Source organism: Candoia aspera, chromosome 7 (assembly GCF_035149785.1).
Source record: "Candoia aspera isolate rCanAsp1 chromosome 7, rCanAsp1.hap2, whole genome shotgun sequence".
Lineage (NCBI taxonomy): Eukaryota > Metazoa > Chordata > Lepidosauria > Squamata > Boidae > Candoia > Candoia aspera.
This window is the reverse complement of record NC_086159.1, coordinates 18,227,114-18,252,231: the sequence shown is the minus strand read 5'-3', so window position 1 is coordinate 18,252,231 and position 25,118 is coordinate 18,227,114. Positions and strand designations below refer to the sequence as shown.

Below are 25,118 nucleotides of genomic sequence, written 5' to 3'. Positions count from 1 at the left end.
TAAGTCAGATAAACAGGGATCTGGAATTGAGGTTCCAGGAAACACCGTGGAAGCAAGATGGGGATTAGATTCTTGATGTTTTAGGGGAAATGGCCTGCATTCTGGTGCCATAGTTTTTCTTGGAACTGTATATTTTTGTCTGAAGGAACAGTTACTGAGATAAACCTGCAGGCATCAATCCTTTCATTCATTTATTTCCCTTTCTCTTTTTAACATTCAACCCTTCTTCTGTCCCTGAACCTTGATCTGCATAACAAGGTCTTGCATTACTTACTGAGCTGGCCCTCTTACACTGATAGGGAACTTAGTTTTCATCACATGCCCTGACTGCCATGGTAAACTACAGTAAGAAACAGAGGCAGGAGAGGGCATCAGGGCAGAGGTGGACTTTCTCTAGAAGGAAGCAGATGGCGTATTTACCAAGTAGCCTATCTGCCTAACATACTAACAGCAATTCTTCTGATTATTAGATTTCTATCCCACTTTGCATCCAGGAACTTAACGGCAGTGTTCCTAGCACTCTCTCATCAGTTATTTCCTCACCACATCACTGTGAGGTAGGCTGGGATGAGACTAACTGGCCAAAAAGTACTCTGTAACTTCCATGGCTGAGGGTGGACTTGGACCTCTCATCCAGTCCCTGTACAACATCCCAGCTGCTTCACTACGCTGGCTCCTGTGAGTTGCAGAAGGTGGAGGTAGGTTGTGGGGGGAGGATTTAGAGACACCCCCCCATTGGAGCCAGGGGCCCATGCTCCCACATCCCTCTGCTTCCATGTGCAAACAGACATTACAGTTAGGCATCCTCCTTAAAGTAAGTTTGATTTGGGAGTAAGTTACACAAAGAGAAATTATTCCTGTGCTTTTAAAAGTCATGATCATTTAATTATCGACATTCGTAGAACATGGGATTTTCTGTTTACACCTGCTTTTCTTTCAGAAACAGGAATGATGTCAGCCAGAACATAATAAGGAAGCATTTGACTGGATATCTACCAGCTTCTTCCTGTATGGGATTCAATGGCATTGGGGGTGGGTTGGGGTTGTGAAGAGGTAGAGCGTCTCGAAGGCAGGCGGTCTGCCAAGCTTATCTTTGCGGCTGTTGAGATCCCCCTTGGCTGGGGCTCCACAGTCAGAAACTGGAGTGTTTTTGGTTTCGTTTCTTGGCATAGCAGAAAGCTGTCGAAAAGACCTCCTTGTAACTTTTGATTTATATGTCATCAAGTCTGTTCCATCACATCCAGGATAGGCTATGCGTATGTATATAATTTTAGGTGCTTTGCAGTGAATTGTGCAGTGTGCTTCTGGGCTTTAAATAGTTTAATTGTTCTGTGGGTTTATTAATGATGCATTGTTTTTCTTTGCATGTCATGTTATTTCACTCTATGCTTAATATTAGATACAGCATACTTAGAGTCATTGACATCTTTTTGGAATATTAATGTACATAAGTAGATTTATGGGGTAGTGTTATTTAATGTTAAAGATGTCAATATTGTGTAAAATTATGTCCCCAAACATTGAAATCTGATTGTTGTTAGGAGGTATGGTTACGTTAGACTTGGGATGTTGCTAAGAGAATATTTTGAGACACTGGAAAACTCATATTATCCTGATATTAAGGACTGGATTCAAGAGATGTATAAGGTATCCATTTTCAAAAAGGCAATCTACTAATCAGAAAAGGATGCAGCATGTTTCCCTTTTGCATAGATTCCATGACTTTTTGCAATAATAGAGTTTTACCATTCTCATATTATTTCAATACTTTTAAATATTGTTTAATATTTAATGGATAAGTGAAACATCTTGATAGTTTGTAATCCCTTTTTGTTATTTCTTTTTTCTTTGTTTATTTCCATATTGCTTTTTCCTGTTTTTTATATGTGTTTGTGTGTGTCTGTGTGTATATATATCAAAAACAGGAAAAATATGGAAATATATATCCCCCCCATGTTTGTGTATTTTATCTGTAAAACTTGTTAAAATAAATATATAAATAAACCTTTATTATGGTCTTTGACCAACATACGTACATATTACAGTCTTTGACCAACATACATAAATATACATATACATAAAATAAAATTTTGATTTAAAAGAAGATAAAGATAAAGCATTATATAAACTTCTGCAAAGCAAAGTGTTAGCTGCCATGTTTGTTTTCAAGAATGTGCCCAGAATGCTCAGAATACCCAAGAAAAAAAAAAGAGGATAGCTGTTAACTCCATGCTCTGAAGTGTGTCCACTTGTTAAAACAAAAGTAGATTAACATGGAAGAGAATATTCTGGGGGAGCAACTCATCACATTGCCTTTTATTTAAAGGATATTTTATCATTGGCCATACCCACCATGGCAACCATTTTGTTGAATGGGCAAGGCTCTTCAACACAATATTTTTGCAAGACCACCCAGGATGTACCTTCAAAATTCCATAAAGTTGCCTCCACTACCATATGATGTATAAATTCTATAAAATTGCTTCCACTACCATATGATGTTGTTGGTGTATAAAGAATGTTTTGGTTTTCTGTTGAATAGCTCACAGATACTTGCCCTGTCAGTCCCAAACCCTTCAGAATTGACTTCTAAAGCATCAATAATATAAGGCAGTATAGAAAGTGGAAAAAATATATAGACATGAAAATATAATTTAAGAAATTAAAAGAAAGTGGAGCTAGATAGTAAGATTTTTAAAAACATAAACCGAATACTTTATCGGAAAACTAGGATGAAGGTCGTTCCATCTTCTAGAACTGGTCTCTAACAGTTCTGCTAGACCATCTGTCTGCAACCTGGTGCTCTCTAGCTGGAGTTCTGTTATCACTAGCCAAAGGTTGACAACTTAAGGGAGGTGAAGTCCAACCCCTTGAAAGACAACCAGGATGGGGAAAACTGTTCTAAATAGTAATTATAGAACAATAGTTACATAGGTAGCTACAAAGAATGAACTCCCATTTGTACTTTTTGCCTTGTCTTCATCATATTTTTAATTCTTTCACATTTAGTTCTCTCCTATGTTTGATTAAGTGGTTGCCTTCTCTTTTTCCCTGTCAAACCTTTCCCCAACTTCTGTTTTCTTGATGGACTGTTGATTGTGCCCTTCTGCACACTACAGGTTTATATGCTGGAAAATGGCTTTGTCAGTAAGATTGGGTGGGACATACTAAGTTACAAGACTGTGCTTAATTAGTTTGGCTCTTGCGTGCCTTCATTTTTTTCTTTTTTTATCATAGTTCAGCAGATTTTCTAAACGCGATCCTATGGAACTGGAACTGCGTGATTATCAGTGGAAAGTCATTGGGCCTGCTTTGGAAGGAAAAAATACCATCATATGGCTGCCAACAGGAGCTGGAAAGACCCGGGCAGCTGCCTATGTCTGTAAGAAGCACTTGGAGAGTCAGGATAAGAACAAGGTGGCTGTGTTAGCCAACACAGTAAGTACCAGCTGATAGAGGGCAGTGGAATATCGTTTTCCAAAATGCACGGCTTCTTGGATTGCACATGGTTCAGAGAAGAAGTACTTTGGTCCTCAAACAAGTACAACACCTCCCTGTTAAATATAAAAGCAGCCCTTCCTGTTTTCATGTTTCTGCACAAGCTTGAACAAAGGAGCAGCTTCTTTCTTCAGGCCCACATGAAAGTCTGAAAAAAAGGAGCTGCTTTAACAGGTAGCAGAGAAGTGTTGTACTCTTGCCAGTTCCAAAGTACTTCTTCCAAAACATTTTGGAAGCATGCACAGCCTAATGGTGTCTGTTTCATCCCTTGGAAAATGTTTCAGTACAGCAACTTTGTCCTGGCAGGTGCCTCTAGTTGACCAACATCTGAAGAATGAGTTCAGTTTCTTACAAAGTCAGTTCCAAATTACAGCAATTTGTGGTGATAGGATCCAGAAGCAATTCTTCTCAGAAATGTCAAAATGCCATGACTTGATAATCTGCACAGCCCAAATCCTATATAATGCCCTCAACCACCAAGAAGAGGAGATGCGTGTGGAGCTGACTGGTGAGTAGCCAATGGTAGGATGTGTTGGGAAGGGTACTGTGGTTCACAGAAATATAATATGACTCATTGTGACAGTTTTGCTCATTGATTGTTTTCAGATTAAATATATTAACCCACCAACATATGCTCTTGTATATAATGATTATATACGCATAAACACTCAACATTCTACTGGTTCAGACTTAAGACCTATCTACTCTGGTGACAGGAAGCCTATGGCTCATGGGGCATGTGAGACTTTTCCATCTGGACTGCAAATAGTGATCAAGCTATAACGAGGTGCCCCAGACTCCTGTTCCACAACCAGGTCACTTTATTTCTCAGAGCCCATAGAAAAAAGTGTTCTGGAGAAGGTATAAGACCAGTATGGGTTTTTTGTTTTGTTTTGTTTTGTTTTTGTCTAAGGCAGGTTATGGTAATTATGTCATATAGTTCCTAGGACTTTCTTTAGGAGGATATCTGGTCCTTCAAGCAGATATATTAAGGGTGGGAAACAATATTATTTTCCTTAGTGGCAAAATTGCTCCCTGGGAAGCTCACAATCAGTACATGAAGACAAGAAGTGTCCATTCTGGTTCCTCTCTATGCAAGTTCAGTATCTAATATCTCCAATTAAAATACCAGAATATAGCAGATTCACAGTAGACCATTCTGGAACAGACAATCGCTGTCTCTTTTAGTATAAATTAGTATCTGAAAAGGGGGCGGAGGGGCGAAGAGCAGCAGACTGATACAGTAATACTGTAATTTAAGCTGTGAATCCCCCATTCAAGCTCTCTACTGTCACCCTTTGAACACAGCCCTGAGATCACTGACAGGGCATCCTAGAATACCAAGGAATTAGCAGATACTCCATCTGAGAGCAGGGAAAGAAAATCTGACTGCAGAACCAGCTATTTTTGTGGGGAAAACAGGAGGAAGATGGGAGTATTAGGTATGTTCGCTGCCTTGAGTTATTTATAAAAATAAGGGGGGGAAAATCTACAAAAAAAAAGGTTGTCGTGGCTTAAGCAAAGAACACACTGAGATGAGAATGTCTCTAGTGTTTATTAAACTGCTATAGTAGACAGAAAATCCTACCAAACTGAAGGAGCGTGGGAAAACCCAGACAGATAAACCTCCAAACTCAAGGTGGGTCTGTTCTGGGTTTCTTTGAATGACAGTTCAAAGCCTCTGAACTACACATGCATTTTTCCCTCTGGATAGGGGCCTCCTCCCGCTCACCATTCGTACTCATAACAAAGGTGGTGGATCAGAATGGAGCAGGAGCAGGAGGAAAATAATATATTTTACAGATTAAAACTAAAATCTTTGTGGCATGTTAGAGATTAATATATTTGGGGGCCATAAACATTTGTAAATGTAGCCTTCCTCATATGTGCGAGAGATTACTCCATTGTTTTACAAACCAGAGAAAGAGAGAATGAAAGTAAATCTGTAGAAAACTGAAATGCCTACAAGTTAAATATAATGGCCACAGGTTTATTAGATAATCTGATTATCTAATAAACCTGTGCTAAAGAAGATCAGTAATTTTCATGGGGGATAAAACTTCGGTGCCACAAGCCTTAAATTAATAGGGTCAGGTTTGGGATTAAATTTCAATATAGCCATATTTCAGGTTGGTGCCTCCACTGAGTGCTCTCTACTCATTAACTGACCTGATCTTCTTGGAGGTAAAATGGGTAATGAAGTAAAAGTAGAGGGATTCCTTTCCCCAGTTAGCAAAGTTTGACCAAGAATAGTTGGGAATGGAATCCCTTCATTTCCATTCCATGTTACATTATATGTCTACCCCTCTCTAAATCCAGTTGCCAAGTAACTTTTTGAAGCCAGTACTGACTTGGCACATAATCGAAGAGTTACAACACTGACGCTTGCAGAGCTTTCTGTTATGCCCAATGTGGGCTCCATGGAGTTTCATTCTTGCTAAAAGCGTAACCAAAAAGGTTTTGAGCATGGAACCCCAGCCAAGGGGAATCTTGATAGCCACAAACATAGGCTTTGCAGTCTATTTGCATTAGAGACAGTGTGCCTCTTGACAATACCCCCAGTGCTATAGAATCCCAAATGAGAAAAACGGGTAGATAGCCAGTGAAATGCCACTAAATTATGTTCTCTATGTGTGCCTTTGAGTCAGTTTGACTGCTGGTGACTGCGTGGACAAGTCCCTGCAGTTTTCCTGGCAATGTTTTTTGAAGTGGTTTGCAATAGCCTTCTTTCTATGGCTGAGAGAAAGTGACAGGCCCAAAATCACCCAGCTGGCTTCCTAGCTAAAGCAAACTAGAATTCAATCTCCTAGTTTCTAGCCCGGTGCCTTTAACTGCTACACCGTGATTTACACCATCACACAAATTATGTATTTTCCAATTCAGCAGACATTGCTGAATATGGACACCCCCTTCCCACAATCAGTCTATTAAAAGAAGAATGCATTATAGTAAGTGCAAAAACTGATCATCACTTTCTACATTTTGTACAGATTTCTCTCTACTGGTGATTGATGAGTGTCACCACACTCACAAAGGAACTATTTACAACAAGATTATGGAGGACTACTTAGACCGCAAGCTGAAAGGCCAACAGGACTTACCTCAGATTTTGGGACTCACAGCCTCTCTAGGTACTGGAAGTGCAAATTCCCTGGAAGCAGCTAAAGACCACATACTGGAGGTGAGTCTGATGGAAGACATTTGGCTTCAGTATTGGAAGTTCTGTGCAGGCATTATGGATTCCTCTCTCTCTCTCTTTTTTTTTTGTCCTCTAGCCATCTGTTGGGAGATTGCTCTGGACTGCAAACACAGTTCTCTTTCATAGTGATAGTGGGATTTTTTTAAGAGCATAGCTCAAGGACAAAGCACATGCTTTGCATTTAGTAGATCATAGCTTGAGTCCTTGTCATCTTCAGTTAAAAATGTTATAAGGTACTTTCCCTGGGACCTCCTAAAAGCCAGAATCCACCAGAATAGACAACCAACCTTGATGGATGATAATGGCATAAGAAGAGTCCTGCTGGAACAGGCCAACTAGTTGCAAAAGAGGACAGTGAGGTGCATTTGGGAAATCCTCAAGCATTATTCTAATATATTGTCTGCAATTCTGAAGAAAGAAGCCATCGATGGCTCTTTTCTGTCTTGACTTTATCTAGTCCTTCTTGAAAACATCACCTAATCCGATGACAACAAATTCTCTTGTTTTACCGTATTTCCTCACATTAGTAAATGTCGCAATATTCTGAAAGGAGGAGAAATATTTTTCTACCTACATTTTCTGTGCCATGCTCGATTATTTTAATTTCTGTATCAACAACAACACCACGCTTGCTTTCTGAGCTAAAAAAACTACAAAGGCTGTTGTAATTCCTTCTTGGAGAGCTACTGTAGTTCCCTAGTAAGTTCAGTTATCCTTTTCTGCTCCTTTCCCAATTATTCCATATTTTTGTAAGGTGCAGTGACCAGAACTGTAGCCAATATTTCTTATATGGTAGTAGCATAGATTTATATATGCATATTCCAATCTACCCCTGTATAAGTCAACTTCCAGTATTATACACAAGATGGTAAAGCTGTTCCTCAATTATAGCATTTCAGTTGCAGATTAAGGAACCGTCTAACTGAATACAGACCTCCTCCAAATTCCCTACATCTAGAAAGGAAGGTGTCAGGAACAAAGCATCTTGTAGGTGATAGGTATACAATCAAGTCACATAGGCCTTTTTGGACTGAGGAGCCCTGACTTGTGCCCTAGCCACCTGCTGGATAGAGTACTTTAACGTGCTTTACATGGCACTGCTTTCAGAAGCTTCAGCAGGTCCAATATTCAGCAGCTTATCTCCTAACTGGGGGTAGCAGATTTAGCAGCATTATCTCTATGCTGCAGTTTCTCCCTTAGTTACTGGTTTGGCTCCTGTTCAATTTAAAGTGCTGTTTGTCACTTTTAAAGCCTGAGATGACTTGGCACCGCATACCTATAGGACCATCTCTCCTACCCAGACTTTGGCTCATCCTATGCAATCTACAAAAGAAGGAATCACTCTACGGGAAGCAAGGAGGTAAGGACCCAGGAACACACCTTCTCAGTGGCTGCCCTTGCTCTTTGAAATACCTAACCCTCCAAAATAAGGAATGCCTCCAATCTCTTGGTCTTCAAGAAGCTCCTGAGCATTTGGCTGCTGATGGTATTTGGGCTGTTTAATTAGATAATTCAAATTGGATAGGATATCTGTTGTTTTTATTGATGATTTGTTTCATCTCTTTCTACCACAGCATCACTTGAAGGCAATCCAACTGGCCTTTAAGACCAATTGGCTTAATAAGCCAACTCCCTGAAATATTCACACAGCTGTGATCATTCTTTCCAGATTTGCGCTAACCTGGACACTGAAAAAATTATGTCACCCGATAAACATAAGCCCTCTCTTGATATTCATGTTCCATGCCCCAAGAAACAGTATGATCTGTCAGAACCAAGATTGCAGGTAAGATCACCAGGAATCTAATGATGAACTTATGAAAAAAATGAATGAGCAGAGTAGATGAGAAGGTAACTTTCCCCCCCAGTCCCAGTTTCCCAATTTATCATCTCCAGGACCCATTTGGAGAAAAGCTCAAGGAGATAATGACCCAGATCTATAGTTACCTAAATGTGCCTGATATGACTACAGACTTTGGGACCAAGATCTTTGAGCAGCAAATTGTGGAGCTTGAAAAGAAAGGTGAGTATCCCATAGGAGGCTTTGTAATATATATGGATCTGGAAGAAAGAAACATTCAGTGACAGATTTAATAGCTTCCTGGTTTTTCCACCCCCACCATTATGTTAGCTGTGCTACCTAGGGTTCATGGGAGTCCAAGCTTGCAGGAACTAGATCAGCTATTGCTTCTTTGGACTTGTTATCTCCACTCCTGGCTCCCAACCAATCTGCTGTATTTAACTGATGCTGCAGAGGAGAAATTGCTGCCCGGTCTACTCAACTTTTAATTTGATTTAGATAAGATTGTTCTGTTTACATATGCACTACAAGCTAAGACAGTCTTTCTCAACCTTTTGACCCTGGAGGAACCCTTGAAATATTTTTCAGGCCTCGGGGAACCCCTGCGCTCAAAGATAGGCCAGAACGTACAAAATTATTATATTCGTTTCATGTGTAGGCCTGTATGTATGCATTAACAGGTTCTTAAACTAAAAATAAAGAATGAAACTTTCCTCTTTAATGTGAGGTTGCCTGAATTTGAAATAATGTTTTAAATAAATTGTGATCTCCCAGGGAACCTCTAGTGACCTCTCGCGGAACCCTAGGGCCCACAGAACCCTGGCTGAGAAACCCTGAGTTAAGAGCTCATAGATGAGATGGACTGAAATCAATCAGTGGAAAGATAATGTGACAGGCCATTATAATGACATTTGCTCTCTCTGTGGTATTAAGGAGCAAAAGAATTTTGCCAAAAAACCCGAGTTTGTGCCCTGCATCTTCGGAAATACAATGACGCCCTGCTGACCAACGAAACCATCCGCATGATTGATGCCTTCAATATTCTAGATGAGTTTTACCAACTAGAATGTGCTACTAAGCTGTTAACACAAACAAGCGAGCAATATCTGGTCCAGATCTTTGATGGTAAGTGTCTGTGTCAGTAGTGGAAATGCTAGAGAAAATAAAGTAACAGAGGAAAGGAGTACCAAATTGGTGGAGGTGTTGTGCCATTTTCCTCATTCAGAGTTAATTCCGAGATTGATGTTTGTCCCATAGGTGAAAAATAACAACATGGTTACCAGAAATTTTCATAGAATTATAGAACTAAAAGGGCCATTTAGACCATTTGAGTCCAACCTGCTACTCATGCAAAAAGCCAGATGAAAGGATCCTCAATTAAAACCTCTGCATGGACGCATTTATTGAAGTGGAGCCCATTGTCTGTCTATGTCACTGGTTCAGCTATTAAATTGCTCTTCCTATTAGGACATTTGTTTTGATATTTGGTCCAAATCTAGATACTCTGTTCTGGAACAATAGAGAACAAGTCTTGCCCTTCTTCTTTGTTAACATATTTTAAAGAGTTTGAACAGTGCTATCATATCCCACCCATGTCGTCTTCTCTTACAATTCAATATTCCCAGTTCTTTTAGTCTTTCTTCATAGGACTTACATTCTAATCTCTTGATCATCCTTCAGTGACCTTCTTAGAACCTTTTCTGCTTTGTCTGAATCATTGTGTAAAGCCAAGTATTTTGAACCCTAAAAAAATAGAACAGAAATGTAGAGAATATTCCACTCTCCTTGTAATTCCCCATTACAGTTTGTTTAAGCCTTGGCCATGTGAAGTAGAGTGCTGGATAAATGAAAAGAAGGACGTGGGATGTTGGGAAATTGTAAGGAGGAAAATGATTTGATAACAGCAAGAGGAGGAAACAGAAGCTGAAGGGAAGGGCTACAAAGAGAAGAAACTGGAATGGCTTGGAAGGAGGCAGGAATATTAAGTATGTTCACCATCTTGAGTTATATATGTAAAGGTCGGGATAAAAATATCATCATCATATGGACCCAGCACTTTACTCTGTCTTCCTTAGCCCCAGTCAGAATAAGAAAAGCTAAATAAATGCAAAATACTACATGCACAGGTTGAAAAGGAGCAGTTGGTTGCAAATCAACTTCATTTATGAGTTTTCTCTTGTCAACGGCAAACAATTACACAGCAATACCACACAGTGCTCTGGAGCCACACTTCCAAGAGGCCAAACCCTTTTTTCTCAAGTGAAGAGCCACACTTGACTTGAGTGGTGTACTAAGGCTTACTCTAAAAATTAAATTTGATTTCATTACGTTTCATTTCATTAATTCTATTGTTTGGTCTAGTGGTTAAGGTGCTGGGCTAGAAACCAGGACACTGAGAGTTTTAGTCCCACCTTAGGCATGAAAGCCAGCTGGGTGACCTTGGGCCAGTCCCTCTCTCTCAGCCCAACTCACCTCACAGGGCTGTTGTTGTTGTGGGGAAAAGAGGAGGAGGAAGGCATATTAGGTATGTTCACCGCCTTGAGTTATTTATAAAAATAATAAAGGTGGGATAAAAATAAATAAACCTAAATGTAATTCAAATTAAACATAGTTACTATAACTACCCTCTAATATTTTGTTGCATTAAAAAATTCAATTTGGTAACAATTATTGGAAGTCTTTGAGGCTACATCTGGCCTAGAGTCCTCAGGCTGTGCTTCTCTGCTTTGAGGAGTCATCAGAATGAAACTTTTGAGGGCAAAACTGAGAGACAAGAGCATCTTCCACAACTTGGGGACTTCCAGATGCACTAGTCATGCTAGTTGGAAGTATTGGGAGCTATAGTCCAGATTAGAGAAGATAGATAAAATAAGAATGAACAATAATGGAAAGGTAAGACAGAGGAGAAGAATCAATATGGGTCACATAACTAAAACCTCAAAGGAACTTTTCATCAGTGGAACTGACTGCAGTTTAATTAGTGGCAATCACTGTCATTTAATCTACTATACTGTGTATTTAGTGTTGGGTTATTTTTTTGTTGGTGTGATTTCGTTTTTCTTATTCATTGCTACATATGTTAATCTTTTGGGTTAAATGCAACCTGAGCTATAGGATCAGGAAACATTATAGATGTTCGTTAGATTCAGGAATGATTCTGTTTCTGCTCATCCTTATTTGAGACCACACAGTGCGTTTGGTTTTTAGAGAACAGGTTGTCTCTCTTGGCTCTTGCTGAAGATAGTCGCTACGAGAATCCCAAACTTAGCAAGCTGCAACAGGTCCTCCAAGATCAATTCCAAGAACTGAAGAGCTCCCGGGGCATTGTGTTCACCCAGACCCGCCAGAGTGCCTATTCACTGCATCAGTGGGTACTGGGTAACCAGGCTTTGCGTGAACTTGGGATCAAGACTGATGTCCTAACGGGGGCTGGTTCCAGCAACCAGACAAAACACATGACACAGGTAAGCCTACAAAAAATATGAAAAGGCCCGTATTCAAATCCCAGTTCTACTGTAGGTCTAACTAGAATGAGACCCAGAAAGATTGAACGCCAATTCATAAGTGCATGCAAGTGTGACAAAGTCCACATGCACAACTTCATTTGATCTATTAATATTCTTCTCCAAATCAAGCATAGAAAATATCCAAGAAAAATTATTTGTGTCTGCTTTGGCTTGTACGACCAAACAAGGAATCTGGTCTGAAACAGAAAGCTAATTTGACAGAAGATATCCTACATTCCTTACCTTAATTCTAACAGTGAAACTAATGCTGAAGCCACTTCCACTGTGGAAATTGACAGCTCAGTTCTTTCTTTACTTCTACGTGGTTCAGATGGACTAGCAAGCATTAGTTAAGATTTAATGCGTTAGTAATAACTGAGTGCTGTGCCATGCTAAGCTAATTTTTAAAATAGAGTCCTGTTGAATAAATAAATAGAAACATTTTGCTTCAGAATTATTTAAACACATAGAAAAATTATCTAGGAAACACATGTGTCAGGGAACCTTGGCGGGGTGCTTCCAAAGCAGTACAGTAAATGTGTCTTGTAGCTGTAGTTTCCTGAAGTTCATGACTAAGCCAAAACAGAGGTACGTTGTCAGTCTTGCGGAGCAGACCAGGTAGGAAACATGACCAGATGAGCTAATTCTGCTTCACTGTAAAGCTACGTTGACAGAATCTTGCACGTCTGAAAGTACATTTCCCCATCCCCTGTCTCTTACAGCCTGAGAAACTAGGGAGGGTCTCTTCTGAGCCTCTTATACCGCCCAGTATCCAGCTGCAGGCTATGTTGTTTCTTACCCAACTGTTCCCTTGGCAGCATCTCTTTGCCCCTCTCCCAAGATCATTCCCACATACCATTATATACATAAAGAGCTTCTTTGAATATGCAGCAGTCTCACAAACAATATTGATTGGTTATCATGGTTTGTGGTTTCGTAGTTAAACATTGATAAATGGACTCCAGCAACAATAATTACTGGTGTAGAAGTGATGTCTGGTGAAACTGAAGTTCTCTCTGTGACAACCAATCTGTAATGTTGAGTCACACATACAAGCCATCATTTGATGTAACTTAGCCAAGAAGTTACATTTGCACTTCCACATAACTTCACAGCACCTTTTTGCCTTGAATTGGAAACCCTGCACAGCCCTGATTTGTAAGTGCTATTGGGGAGACATCACCTCTTTAGGTAGTCATTCCTTCAACCTGATTTTCTGCTCATCTCAGGTAGCTCACAAGAGGGAATCTTACCAAAGTGCAGTCAGATAACTCTGATTTACTGTGTTGTATTACTACAAAAGAAAAGTAAATACAGCAATGCAAAATCACATTTAAGTCAAATTAAAAGTGCTATTGTCTTGGCAAGACAAAAAGCCGCCTGCAATGTACCACTGAAATGAGACTTACAGGCTTCCTTTGGCACAGAAAATGCCTTAAGAAAAATGCCATCACAGGAAAAGGTGTCTAGTAAAAATGCTTAAAGAAGACCCACCTCTTGCTTCTGGAATTGAGGATATCAGTTCCACTCCAGGGTCTAAAGAAGCCTCATCTTTTTGTCTTGGGTATTTCTTTCAGCAGGAACAGCAAGATGTTATCCGTCATTTCCGAAAGGGGGCATTCAATCTTCTCGTTTCCACCAGTGTGGCTGAGGAGGGGCTGGACATCCCTGAGTGTAATATCGTAATCCGCTATGGGCTGATGACAAACGAAATTGCCATGATGCAGGTCAGTCAGTTCTGGGAAACCTTATTAAAATGCACCTTGACACTCACAGAGTGTCATTCAATGTGTCTAGGAAGGAAAGAAGGAGCGTTGCTATTGCTGAGAACCAAGTAAGTTCAGCTGAAGACTAGAGTGGTTTTTGAGAGATCTGTGGATGTCCTTGAGGGCAAGTGAAACAGTAGTGGGCTGGACCTTTGGTGATGAATGCAGATGCTCTTCTTTCCCTTTCTTAAGGCCAGGGGCCGTGCCCGTGCGCCAAACAGCATCTGTTCTGTTTTGGCCAAGACCAACAGCAAGGAGGTGGCCCGTGAGAGGCTTAATGAAACTTTGGAGACCCTGATGGAGCGTGCCATCACATGGGTGCAGGAGATGCCTGAGAGAGAATACCACCTAAAGGTAAAAGAACTTCCTGGAAAGGCCAAAAAGTGCCCTTTGATATTTTGAGAAGAAGTAGCAATAATATACTGTACTACTTTGGTAGAAAACACAGTGCCAAATGCTGACATGCTCTGAGAATATACTCTTATTTATTCTTCGTTTGCTGCCACTCTACATCAAGAGTTAAAAACTAGGTAGCATAGTTAGGACCCATAGTCTTCAAAAGCAACTCAGAAGAGAGACCATGCCAGTTTTCTCCCAATAGTCCATTCCCACTGAGTTTGAAAGTTATTTAGAAGGATCAGTGGAATTAGATTCTTCTGAGGGGGGAAAAGTATTTGGAGTTACTTGTTAAGGATTGGAACCCATATGGAATCTCTACATTTGGAACCCCAGTCTCAATGTTATCCTAAAGACATATCTGGGTACTTGTAAAGAAAAATTTCAGTAATTTAGATAGTACCGGTTGTGTGGAGTTCTTATTGAATGTGTATGAGTTGAGCATTATAGAACATTGCAGATGAACTTCAGGCTTCTTATATGGATCAGGATTTCAATTGCTAAGCAAAGCAGTCATTGAGTGAATCCAACCTGATTTTATGACCTTTATTGTGGTGGTCATTAAGTGAATCGCCATGGTCGTTAAGCAAATCATGCGGTTCCCCCATTGATTTTGCTTGCCAGAAGCCGGCTGGGAAGGTTGAAAATGGTGATCACATGAAGACGGAATGCTGTGACAGTCATAAATGCGAGCCGGTTGCCAACCATCCAAATTGTGATCATGTGCCCTTGGGGACGCTGTGACTGTTGTGTGAGCACTAGTTGTAAGTTGGTTTTTTTCAGCACCATTGTAAGTCTGAACCATCACTAAACAAATGGTCATTAAGTGAGGACTACCTGTATGTTACAGAAAAGTCTTGTCTTTGATGCCTTCAGAATGAAATCACAATATACTGCCTGCTTCTCATCTGCATGGAACACAGATTCCTTGATTCTTTCCTATAGATTGCGACGTTGCAGCATGAAGCTATGATCAGCCGGAAGTTGCGGGATGCCAAACTTGAGGAGCAGCGCCAGCTACATGATCCAGGCAGTGTACGTCTTTGCTGCCTCAACTGTAACATGGCTGTCTGCCATGGCAGTGACCTGCGCAAAGTAGAGAATATGCACCACATCAACATCAATTCCAGCTTCAGGTGAGGGGAGTAGAGGTGGCTCAGAGTTCTCTGCTTTTGGAGTCTGTCTGTTTAGAACAGCAGGAAGCATCTTGCTTTCTCCATTTTGATACCCAGGTTTGTCCCAACACTCCACGGCAGCCTTCCTCAAGCTGATGCCCTCCAGATATGTTAAATCATGGAATTACTTCCCATGAATGGGAGCTGGGAGAAATGGGAATTGATAACCCATAACTGGAGACCACCAGGCTGAAGACGGCTGGTCCTTTGCTTCAGTTTCAGATACGTTTCTTCCTTGATTTATAGCACAGACAGCAAGGAAAGAAGGTCACTTCACCTCCTTCAGGCCCTCCTGAGGTCTTCTGCCATGCATGTGCATACCCAGAACGTAGTTCAGTCAAGAGTGTGGGTGGCTGCTCCCCAGGAATGGATTTAGAGGCAAAATGTGCTTACAATCAAAGTATCTCACTTAATATTTGTACAGCCCCCTTTATATAAAAAAGGCAGGATAAAAGTGTAAAATAATAAAATAAATGTGCCAGTAGTAATAGGTGCCTTGAGTGCAATTCCAAAACAACTGAAGCACCACTTGAACACCATCAGCGTTGACAAAATCACCATCAGTCAATTGCAAAAGGCAGCTTTACTTGGAACAGCTTACATCCTGCAACGATACCTTTAATATTATTAAACAACATCTGTCTATCCCAGGTCCTTGGGAAGGACTCGATAGGTGGATAAAAATGCCAAATCCAGTTTAAACATCTGGCTGACAGTGCAGTCAACACTAATAAATGTTATCCATTTGTCTACAGAGCATTACTTTCACCATAGGAAGAGAAAGGCTCAGTATAGAACCCCTTTCCCCAAAAGCTGACAAAGCTTGATTTTTTTCAAGATTTGCACACTCAACTGCCTTAGGAATGAAACATTATAATCAGAGTGCCCAATTGTTCTCTATGCAGCCTGTATTACAAAACGTCACCCAACAGTGTGTCAATTTCTCGCGAGTTCGAAATCTGGAAACCAGGCAGCTCTATCAGTTGCAATAAATGTGGGCAGGTAAGCACAGCTTGAACTCATTTTTCTAATTATGCTTGCTTGAAAGTAAATATTTTGCTCATTTTTTAATGAAGAAATACGTGTTTTCTCAAGTGGAAAGCCAGTGGGAAGGACTAGGCAGATGGCCTTTGAATCTAATTTCTCTAATCAGACTTGTTTCTAAAATCCCCGGTTTTAGAAACTTGGGTATCTCAGATTCTGTAAAGATGCCATCAGTTGGATCAGACCGTAATTTCTTTAATGGCAGACCTCAGTCAAGTTCCCCCTTGATGATGATTGGCTGTTTGGGGCATCCGTAAAGGACCTTGCAGAAGTTGTTAAACAAGGACAGGAGTTTAACAGGCTATGCATGTAGCTGTCTTTATTGATCTGTGGAAATCAGAGTTTGAAACCAAAGCTTGTCATAGGTTTCAGGTAATGCAGTGGATCTCGGGTAACCTTCTTGATGGTTGTACAGTTGGGAAAGCTTTACATTGGCTTATCTTGACATGAGGACACAGTAGATAATTATTTGGTGGCCTCATACTCAGATTGTGCTAAGCCATAATGTGATTTACTTTGGTTTAGTTTAGCATCTTGGGTGAATCCAGAAATTGTAGTTTATCTAGTAAACCATGGTTTAGCATAATGTGTAACCCTAAGGCTATAAAATAATCTGGGGTAAGGGGCAGAGACCATGTGTCCTGTTGAATGCTAGGTATCCTTGAGGGGAATCTATAGCAGTTAGGCTGTGGAAGGAAGAAGCTGAATACAGGAGGCAGCATCCCTGGAAAATTGGACGGGCTTTTGGATTAGGTATCATTTGTTGTTCTTTGATGAAGACAGGGCAGCACAAACACTGGCAGATTAATTTTTCTGTAGGTCACTGGTGTCTTCCCCAGTGGTGGATCTCTATGCTTGTGAATTCTTAATGAACCTGGTAAGAGACTAACTACTGTATTTATGTTCGTACAGGCTTGGGGAATGGAAATGATCTACCGAGATTTCACACTTCCAATGTTGGCCATTAGAAATTTTGTGGTGGAAACCCCAGATGGCCGCCAGAGACCCAGCAAATGGAGCAAAGTTACTTTTGAGATCAAGGCTTTTGATTACACCGAATATTGTAATACTAATTTCTCACTAGATATATAAGACTTGGAGAATGAGTGGAAAATACTGTTAAATGTGCCCCTTTTGAATAACAAAGGTGGAATTGTACATCTTCCTTATGTACTGAAAATCAGCAAACCTACTGAATTTAGCTGTCTTGCTGATTCAAAATAGTTTGAAGTGGACCTGCTGATCCTCTTCACTGATGCCAGCCCTGAGTGCTGGAGGCCTTTTTCTACTTTAAATGCATTTGTTTGCTGACTTGACCCAAAACATGTGTTTTCAGTGAAGGTACCTGGCTGCATAATCATTCTTCTCATACTAAAAATCTGAATTGTGTTCTGAAGGTGACATGGCATCATCTTTGAAACTAGGGATTTTCTGAATGCTTTGAACTTGGTTGTACTTTGTAGCAGTGATTGAAATGAGGAAGAGGGGATTGGTAAGTTCCAAACGAAATTCATGCTGCTTAGATGGCAAGAACTGGAACGCATTCTGGAACATTTCCACATCATAATTGGAGTATCCAACCTTCATCTCTCACACAAGAAATTTAAAAGGCCAGATAGCTAGTGCTTTGGGTGTTTGCTTTCTCCTGCCAGGATGAAAAAGGTAAAACTCTTGTTAATTTCTTTCCTACTAAGCATTTCCCTTAAAGATTGGCTGAATGCAACCTGGAGGAAGGGTCGGAAGTACTGCCACAATTAGCTTAGGTAATCCTCGACTTCTGACCATTCATTCAGTAACCATTTGAAGTTAAAACAGTGCTGAATGGCGATTATGACTGGTCCTCAGAATTACGGCAGTCCCAGCACTCCACCATGGTTATGTGATCGTGATCTTGTCACTTGGTGACCTGTTCACCCTTACAACCAATTGCCAAGCATCCTGCAATCACATGATTGCCATTTGCAAACTTCCCTGCCGGCTTCTCCAGAAAGTCAATGGGGAAACTGGCAGGGAAAGTCGCAAGTCTCTGGGGTAAGTCTCCCTCCCCCCGCGCACCCTCCCCAGCCCCTCTGTCCTTGTGCTGCATCAGTCACTCGCGAACCCCCCCACCCACCCACCATCCCCAACCCATGCAACACCTCTCACACATCCTTGCGCAACCTCTTCAACCCTCCCCTGCATCCCCTCATTCCCTCCCCCTCGGTAGCAGTTGCCTGCCTGCTGGCCTGGGACTTCCAACTTCCTGCAGGCCTCTCCACTGACTTTGGTTGTGGGAAGCCAGCAGCACGTTGCCTTGCCTAATGACCGTGGGATTCGGTTAACTATGGCAACTGGGACTGCAAGGATTGCCATTGCTAAGCGATGCAGTTGTGCTTTACAACATCGCTTAGCAGTGGAAATGTTGGTCCCAATGGTTATACATCAAGGACTACCTGTACAGTACTGTGAGCTACTAGGAGGAGGAAGAGATGAACCAGAAGTTGGCTGGGAAGAGTTGCTGATTTTGAAGATCAGTTTATGAGTAAAGGATGTTTAGAGAATGAGGAGGTAGAGAAGATCCACACACAGCAGCTTCATGTAAATGTAAAGTGTCTACTTGGATTTCAAAAAGAGGCCAGTCATCTTGTAATGCATGCAAACTCCCTATGAAAATAAGGTTATATTTTGGGAATACTAAAGTAGGTGTAGGAGGAAGGTATGTAACATATTTCCCATCTCTCACACGGATTTTTTTTCCCCCAAGTATGTAGATTGCCCCGATCAAAAAAAAGGGGGGGGCAGTGATCAGATTTGTAATTCTATAATTGTCATAGGTTCTTGCATCTCAAATGAAATTAAATGACATGAAAACTTCAATTTTTGTCCTCCCAACAGCCACTCTATGAGGTGGGTTTTCCTGAGAGTAGTTTTATACCTGGCCCTTTCCAGTCTTAGTCCAATACCACACTGATGATGCTTTTATGCAAAGTATATTTTTTAAAACCAAAGACATTTTTTTGTCTTTTGCCCAGGCCTTTTCCTCCACCAAACTATTCCTTAATTCTGTTTTCGAAAACAATAAATTGTAGCAATGACTGCAGTTTACACATGATTCTTTCGTACCATTAATGTAGCCAGTCTTATTTTAAAAATACGAACACATTCATCAATATGAAAATTGCAGAATAATTACTGATTGTTGCTTTTATTTTACAGGATTACAAATTTTTAAAGTTTTCAACAGAAATTAAAGTGCGTGATTTTACAGTAGTCCAGCTCCCACCATTATCAACCAAATATACATATATTACAGGAATGTATACAAATATCTGCAAATATTTTACATACATGTACATACTAACTGATAAAGCTAACCACATTCATCGTTTTAAACATTTTTTTATTTTTTCATATATTTTGGAATCTATTTGTGGTAAAGAAAAAAGTGAAAAAGCCCTTCTAAAAGTCTTTCTGTGAATACATAGAAGTATCCCAAAGCACTGTCTGTAGTGATACCGTCACCTAAGCCTGATGTGGCTACTATTCAGACAGCATTCAAAGCATGCTTCCCACATCCTTTTAAGTCTCCAATATTCTGAAAGCCACTGTGAATTTGGAATGAGATGGTTGTAAACTTCTATACTCATCCGATCTCCCACCCCATGCCCTGCCTGCTTATAATATTGCCACTCAATATACTGAACCTACAAATAGATGAGCAATTTTTTGGAGAACGCTCAAAGGTAAGATTTGCTATAGTTAAAAAAAAAACACCTCTTTTTCCCCTACGAATTACTGTCAGCCTGTTCTAGGATACTTTGAGAAAATCCACCTCTTCTCTGTTGATTTACCACAAATATTATATGCATCTGATAGAATTCCATATTGAAGATTGAAATTACATACATTTTTTCTCTAAAAATTCAAAAACTCCAACAATGTACTAGTGAAAACCATTTGTACACTCTTTAGTAATGGGAGCAGAACAAATTAGGTAAGCACTACAAACCAGTTACAAAAGTGGCACTGATAATACATACCAGTGTTTCTCAACCTTAGCAACTTTAAGATGTCTGGGCCAACTCCCAGAATCCCCTACCCAGCATGGCTGGCTGGGGGATTCTGGGAATTGAAGTCCAGACATCTTAAAGTTGCTAAGGTTGAGAAACACTGATAATATATACAATGGGGACTTGCTAATTAAGAGTTTAAATATGCTGCAAAAAATATTGTCTGTAAAACAGTTGAAGCTAACCAACACTCCCCCCCCCCAAAATAATTATAAAATTGTAATACTGTTACCATTTGTTCATATATGAGTCTGGAAGAAGAAAGTGAATTTGATTCCTCAGCAGTAGCTTTTTTTTTTTGTATGCACAAATGTTTTCAGTTTGTCATATTACCAAGAAATAAGAAGGGAAGGGATGAAATCTAACCATTCTTCTCTGGTTCTCAAGTGGTGGCTCTTCGTTCACATTAGCAGTCTAAGTCCTGTACTGTATTTCCTTAGTTATGGAGGCAGGGAAAATACCCCAATGTATTTGCAAAACAATAGCATGATGTCTGCTTAAACTACTAATTATACCTGCTCCTGTTGTTGGGGTTTTCTCTGTGGGGAAACAAGACATAATCTAAATCCTTGATTCCATCATCAACATTACAGCTGAACTTGCTTAGTTAATGTAGGGTGACTCCAGGTTTAAACTCCACTGATTTCAAGTAGCTGGATCCTTACATCACATTATACCATAGAGTAATTGGTTGGTTTCAGCTTAGCATGTTGTATAAAACTGGCTGCTGCGGTTTATAAAGTATGGTTTATTCAATAAACCATGGTTAACCAAGCAATGGCTTAATGAGATGCGAGAATCAAGTTCTAGATCCAACCAATATTTAATCAAAATGTCCAGTCAGACTCAAGACACATCATCTGCTGTATCACTGGAAACAACTGAGGCCAGAACTACAAATAATGGCCCCCCAAAAGTACATACCAGCATATAGCTTATCAATCAATTTGAAACAATCTCTTTTGAGTAGCGGATTTCAGGGGGAGCGCTGTTTCCCTGCCTAGATCTAGCTATTTACTTAATAAAGTCGCAGCCCAGCTCAAAGCTCAAGTGTGAATGAATCTCCATGCTGGCCATAACAAACACACAAATATTTGATACTTCTACCGTATCAGTATATAAAACATATTGTGATAACTTCAGGATCCAACACACATTAGCATGCTATACAAATTAAGGGTTTTAAAAATGCACGAATGGGGCAGGAGGAGGTGTTCAGTATTAAACGTGTGTACTTTTACCATAATGTAAAACAAGCTTTGGCATGTCCTAGAATTTATGCAAGTTTTTTTTTCTGGTATTCCTTTTGGAAAGCCTGGGCAAATGAGATCCTTTCTTTGCCAGTAACAATAATTCCTACTTTTAAGCATGGAAAGCTTGACACAGGACTGCATTTGCATCACAACAGAGGGAATTCCTGTGTGTGCATTCATCAAATATGTATCTGGGCGTGGTGGTGAAGGGAAAACATCCTTGAGTGTAAGCCTCATCATCAGGGAGTATTTTCACATTTGGTGCCTGATAAGCTTAAGTTTGGCGGTGGGGAGGAAAAGGAAAGAAGGAACACAATTTGATGACCGGGCAGAAGCAAAAGATGGAAAAGACTTGCTGGATTTCTCTAACCCTTCAAAGAGGCTTAGCCTCAAAACAGCTTCTGTCCCTGATGACAGACTAAGATCCTCGCCCAAAAATGGCTGCCAAGTGGGAAGCCAAGCTGCTGGCTACTGTCGAGGAAAAAGACGGCTTCAACTTCCTCAGATGAAGCAGACATTCCAGACTTGCTTGTTGGAGAAGGGAGACTGAAGAACATCATCAACTTCTATGGCTAGTTGGTCATTGTAATTTGAAATTAATCAGTTGATGACTAGACTGGGGACCACTGTCTGTTTTAAATCCTCATCCTGGATAGCTTAAAGGGGAGGTATGAATCCATTAACCTCTCTTCCTATTCCTTTGGGGTAACCAGCATTTGCCTTTTGACACTTGTGACACTTCCGGGTAGAACCATGGCAAGCTAGCATGCCTTTGTGTAATGGCAGAGACAACGCTGAGGAAATAGCCGGCAGCTGAGCTTGCACCGGGGCAAACGGGGTTTCCCTGGGCAAGGAGAAGCCACAAGATTGTCCATCTGTGCTCTGGAAGGCTGCTCTTTGGGAGAAGGCTGGCAGGATCCAAAGGGATCTTGCCAGCTCCTCTCAAGTAAAGCGCCAGGAACCACAGAAGATAGCAAGCTGCAAACCTCAGTTGGAGACGGTTAGAGACACTGGGCTTGCTGAGTCTACCTTTTAAGCACTTTTTTTGGGAGACACTTGTAATTGCTGGTCTTTTTCCCACCTGCCTAAATAGCAGGATCACTACCACAAGACTATACATTTACATGCTGGCTGGGGAATTCTGGGAGTTGAAGTCCGCACATCTTCAAGCTGCCAAGGTTGAGAAACACTGATTTATGCAAACAGTCCTTGAGGTGCTGGTTAGCTGGTTAAGTTGTCTTACAGTGCATACAAGAGGCCCATGTAATTTGGTTGACAACCTCACTCCTGGCGCTTGTTACCCTTTCCTCCTTCCATTCCCTTTTAAGAATTCTACAAGCAAACCATAATCCCAGTTACTTGCTTTGGTTATTCACTTTCCAGTCTGTATGATTCTTCAATATTAGCATAAATCAAGCCTTGCCATGAAAACTAAGGTGTTATTCTGGGGGAAGGGGGGGAACGGACACAGGAATTGCACATGCAATCGTGATATACTACAAACCTATCAAAACTATAATCATGAAAATACCTAACACAGTGCCACTAAGGTCATAACTTTGTTTAAAGGTCTAGAATAAGAAGTCAATAGTGCTAAAGCTATCAAAAAAGCATTGCATTACAGAACATTCCATTTATTTACACCCAACAATATGAAGAACAGAAGTGCTATTACGCTTGGTATCCTTGTGCTTAATTAAATAACTTTTTTTGTGACACAGAAGCTATTTTTCAGTGAGGCTGATCTAACCAAAGTGGCTGTCCTTGTTGATAGCCATTTACCTAACTTTGGCAAGATTATGCCCAGCATTCTTTTCCCTAGAATACGTCAAATCAATCTGACAGCCAGCTGCAGATTCACATTGAACACACATTAAAACAAGTAAATTAATATATCTTGTCATTCATTTTCACTTGAGCAATAATAATTAACAGGTAGTAGAAACAACATTTCTGTGAATGCAGGGAGCACAATGTTTAAATAATGCACTAAAGAAATATGCTTTATCTTACATCACATGCACATGCACATGCACATTCACCTTTTTCCTTTTTTATTTTTAGCTCTGATAATATACAATGTTCCAGAAGTGTTCCATTTAATTTTTATACTGTTTTATTTGGGAATGGTTAAGGCTGGAAGCAGAAATATTCAGAACTGCTGGTGATCTACTACATTCTGTTATGGAATCCATTCACTGAAATGAATTCACAGTGGGCTTTCCTCCTTTCATTACCCAACAAGAATTATTTACTGAACATCAGAGGAGCTGGCATAAAAGCAGTGAGCAATTCATACCAAATTCTGCAATTGTTCTGTGCAAAAGTAAAGCCTCTTTGCTAAATAATTAGCAAACTGGGAGCCAGTCTCCACAATTAATTTTGCTCCTTCATGGAACAAGTCCTCCCCTTCTCCACTGGCCATTTTAAGCAGTTGATTGTTACAATCATTAACTATAATTACTTCTGATCCTTCTCCCAACATCCAGACCTGCCATTAAGATGGATTTCAGTTCCCGGAAGAAAGTCCTGGGTTAAGAGGAATTTCTGCTAGATCCTTAATTGCAGTTCATGCCACATCAACGAAACGCTTAACGACTGAAAGGGAAGGGACCTTAAAAGGATGCCTTTCAGTTGCTGACCAAGGTGCACAGTGATTTGGATTTTACCTGCACCAGCTCTGTGTGATGATGATTGTTCATCTTAAATACCAGGATATCAGAATTATAGATCATTAAATAAAAATGAAAGATTTGGAAATTTCACAGAAAGAGCCCAAACTCAAATCTGCAAACGCACCCAAACGAAGTTCACAGAAACTTCACCGGCAATTAATACGAACTAGTTTACCATCCTACTTAAAAGGTTGTAAAGAGGGAAATTACATGTGTGCTTTTAAACCAGGACAATTTAACTACTGAATTTCACAGAAAATTGGTTTTTCTGTTGACACTTTTATTTAAAAACAGGACATTTTAACTATTATATTATTTAAAGCCAAGCATACCAGGAAAAAGAAGAGGGGGTGGGCCTGTTCCAAAAAGCCATCCCTTATCTTGAAGCAGTTACTGAAAATATCTTCCAACACACACACACACACAGAAACCCTGTATTGATAAGTCCTGCTGCAGGCTGAATGAACCAAACACAGATTCCATTTGAAGAAATAACTTATTCAGCAACAAGATACATCTAACAAAAATAGAGTAAATACAAAATCCAATTGTTCCCAATGAAACAATATCCTTAAACTTACTTAGGGTAAAATAATTCCTAGCCTGTGTTATGGGTTATCGATAAGTTGAGAAAAAAGTATATTATCATCATCACCATCATCATCATCTTCCAAATGGTTACTTACATATGTACATTATTTTCAGGGGATGCAACATTATGCAGAATGAAGAAAGAGTAAAAAATAGAAAACCAAA

General features: G+C 40.2%; 1 protein-coding gene across 5 annotated transcripts; it reads left to right on the top strand.

Moving 5' to 3' along the window:
* The first annotated feature begins 3,217 nt into the window (after window positions 1-3,217).
* DHX58 (DExH-box helicase 58) lies at window positions 3,218-17,531 on the top strand. Of its 5 annotated transcripts, none has more exons than XM_063309460.1 (12): window positions 3,218-3,438; window positions 3,805-4,006; window positions 6,489-6,679; window positions 8,367-8,483; window positions 8,594-8,720; window positions 9,432-9,623; window positions 11,706-11,962; window positions 13,582-13,731; window positions 13,963-14,124; window positions 15,112-15,302; window positions 16,247-16,343; window positions 17,298-17,531. In XM_063309460.1, exons 1-12 carry the CDS (start codon window positions 3,265-3,267, stop codon window positions 17,475-17,477), a joined length of 2,040 nt encoding a protein of 679 aa, XP_063165530.1. In that variant the 5' UTR covers window positions 3,218-3,264; the 3' UTR covers window positions 17,478-17,531. The 5 variants fall into 5 exon arrangements, with proteins under 5 accessions (XP_063165530.1, XP_063165531.1, XP_063165533.1 ...); XM_063309461.1 differs by having other exon boundaries at window positions 16,180-16,343; window positions 17,298-17,431; XM_063309464.1 differs by lacking the exon at window positions 3,218-3,438 and adding an exon at window positions 3,579-3,672.
* Window positions 17,532-25,118: the final 7,587 nt, after the last annotated feature.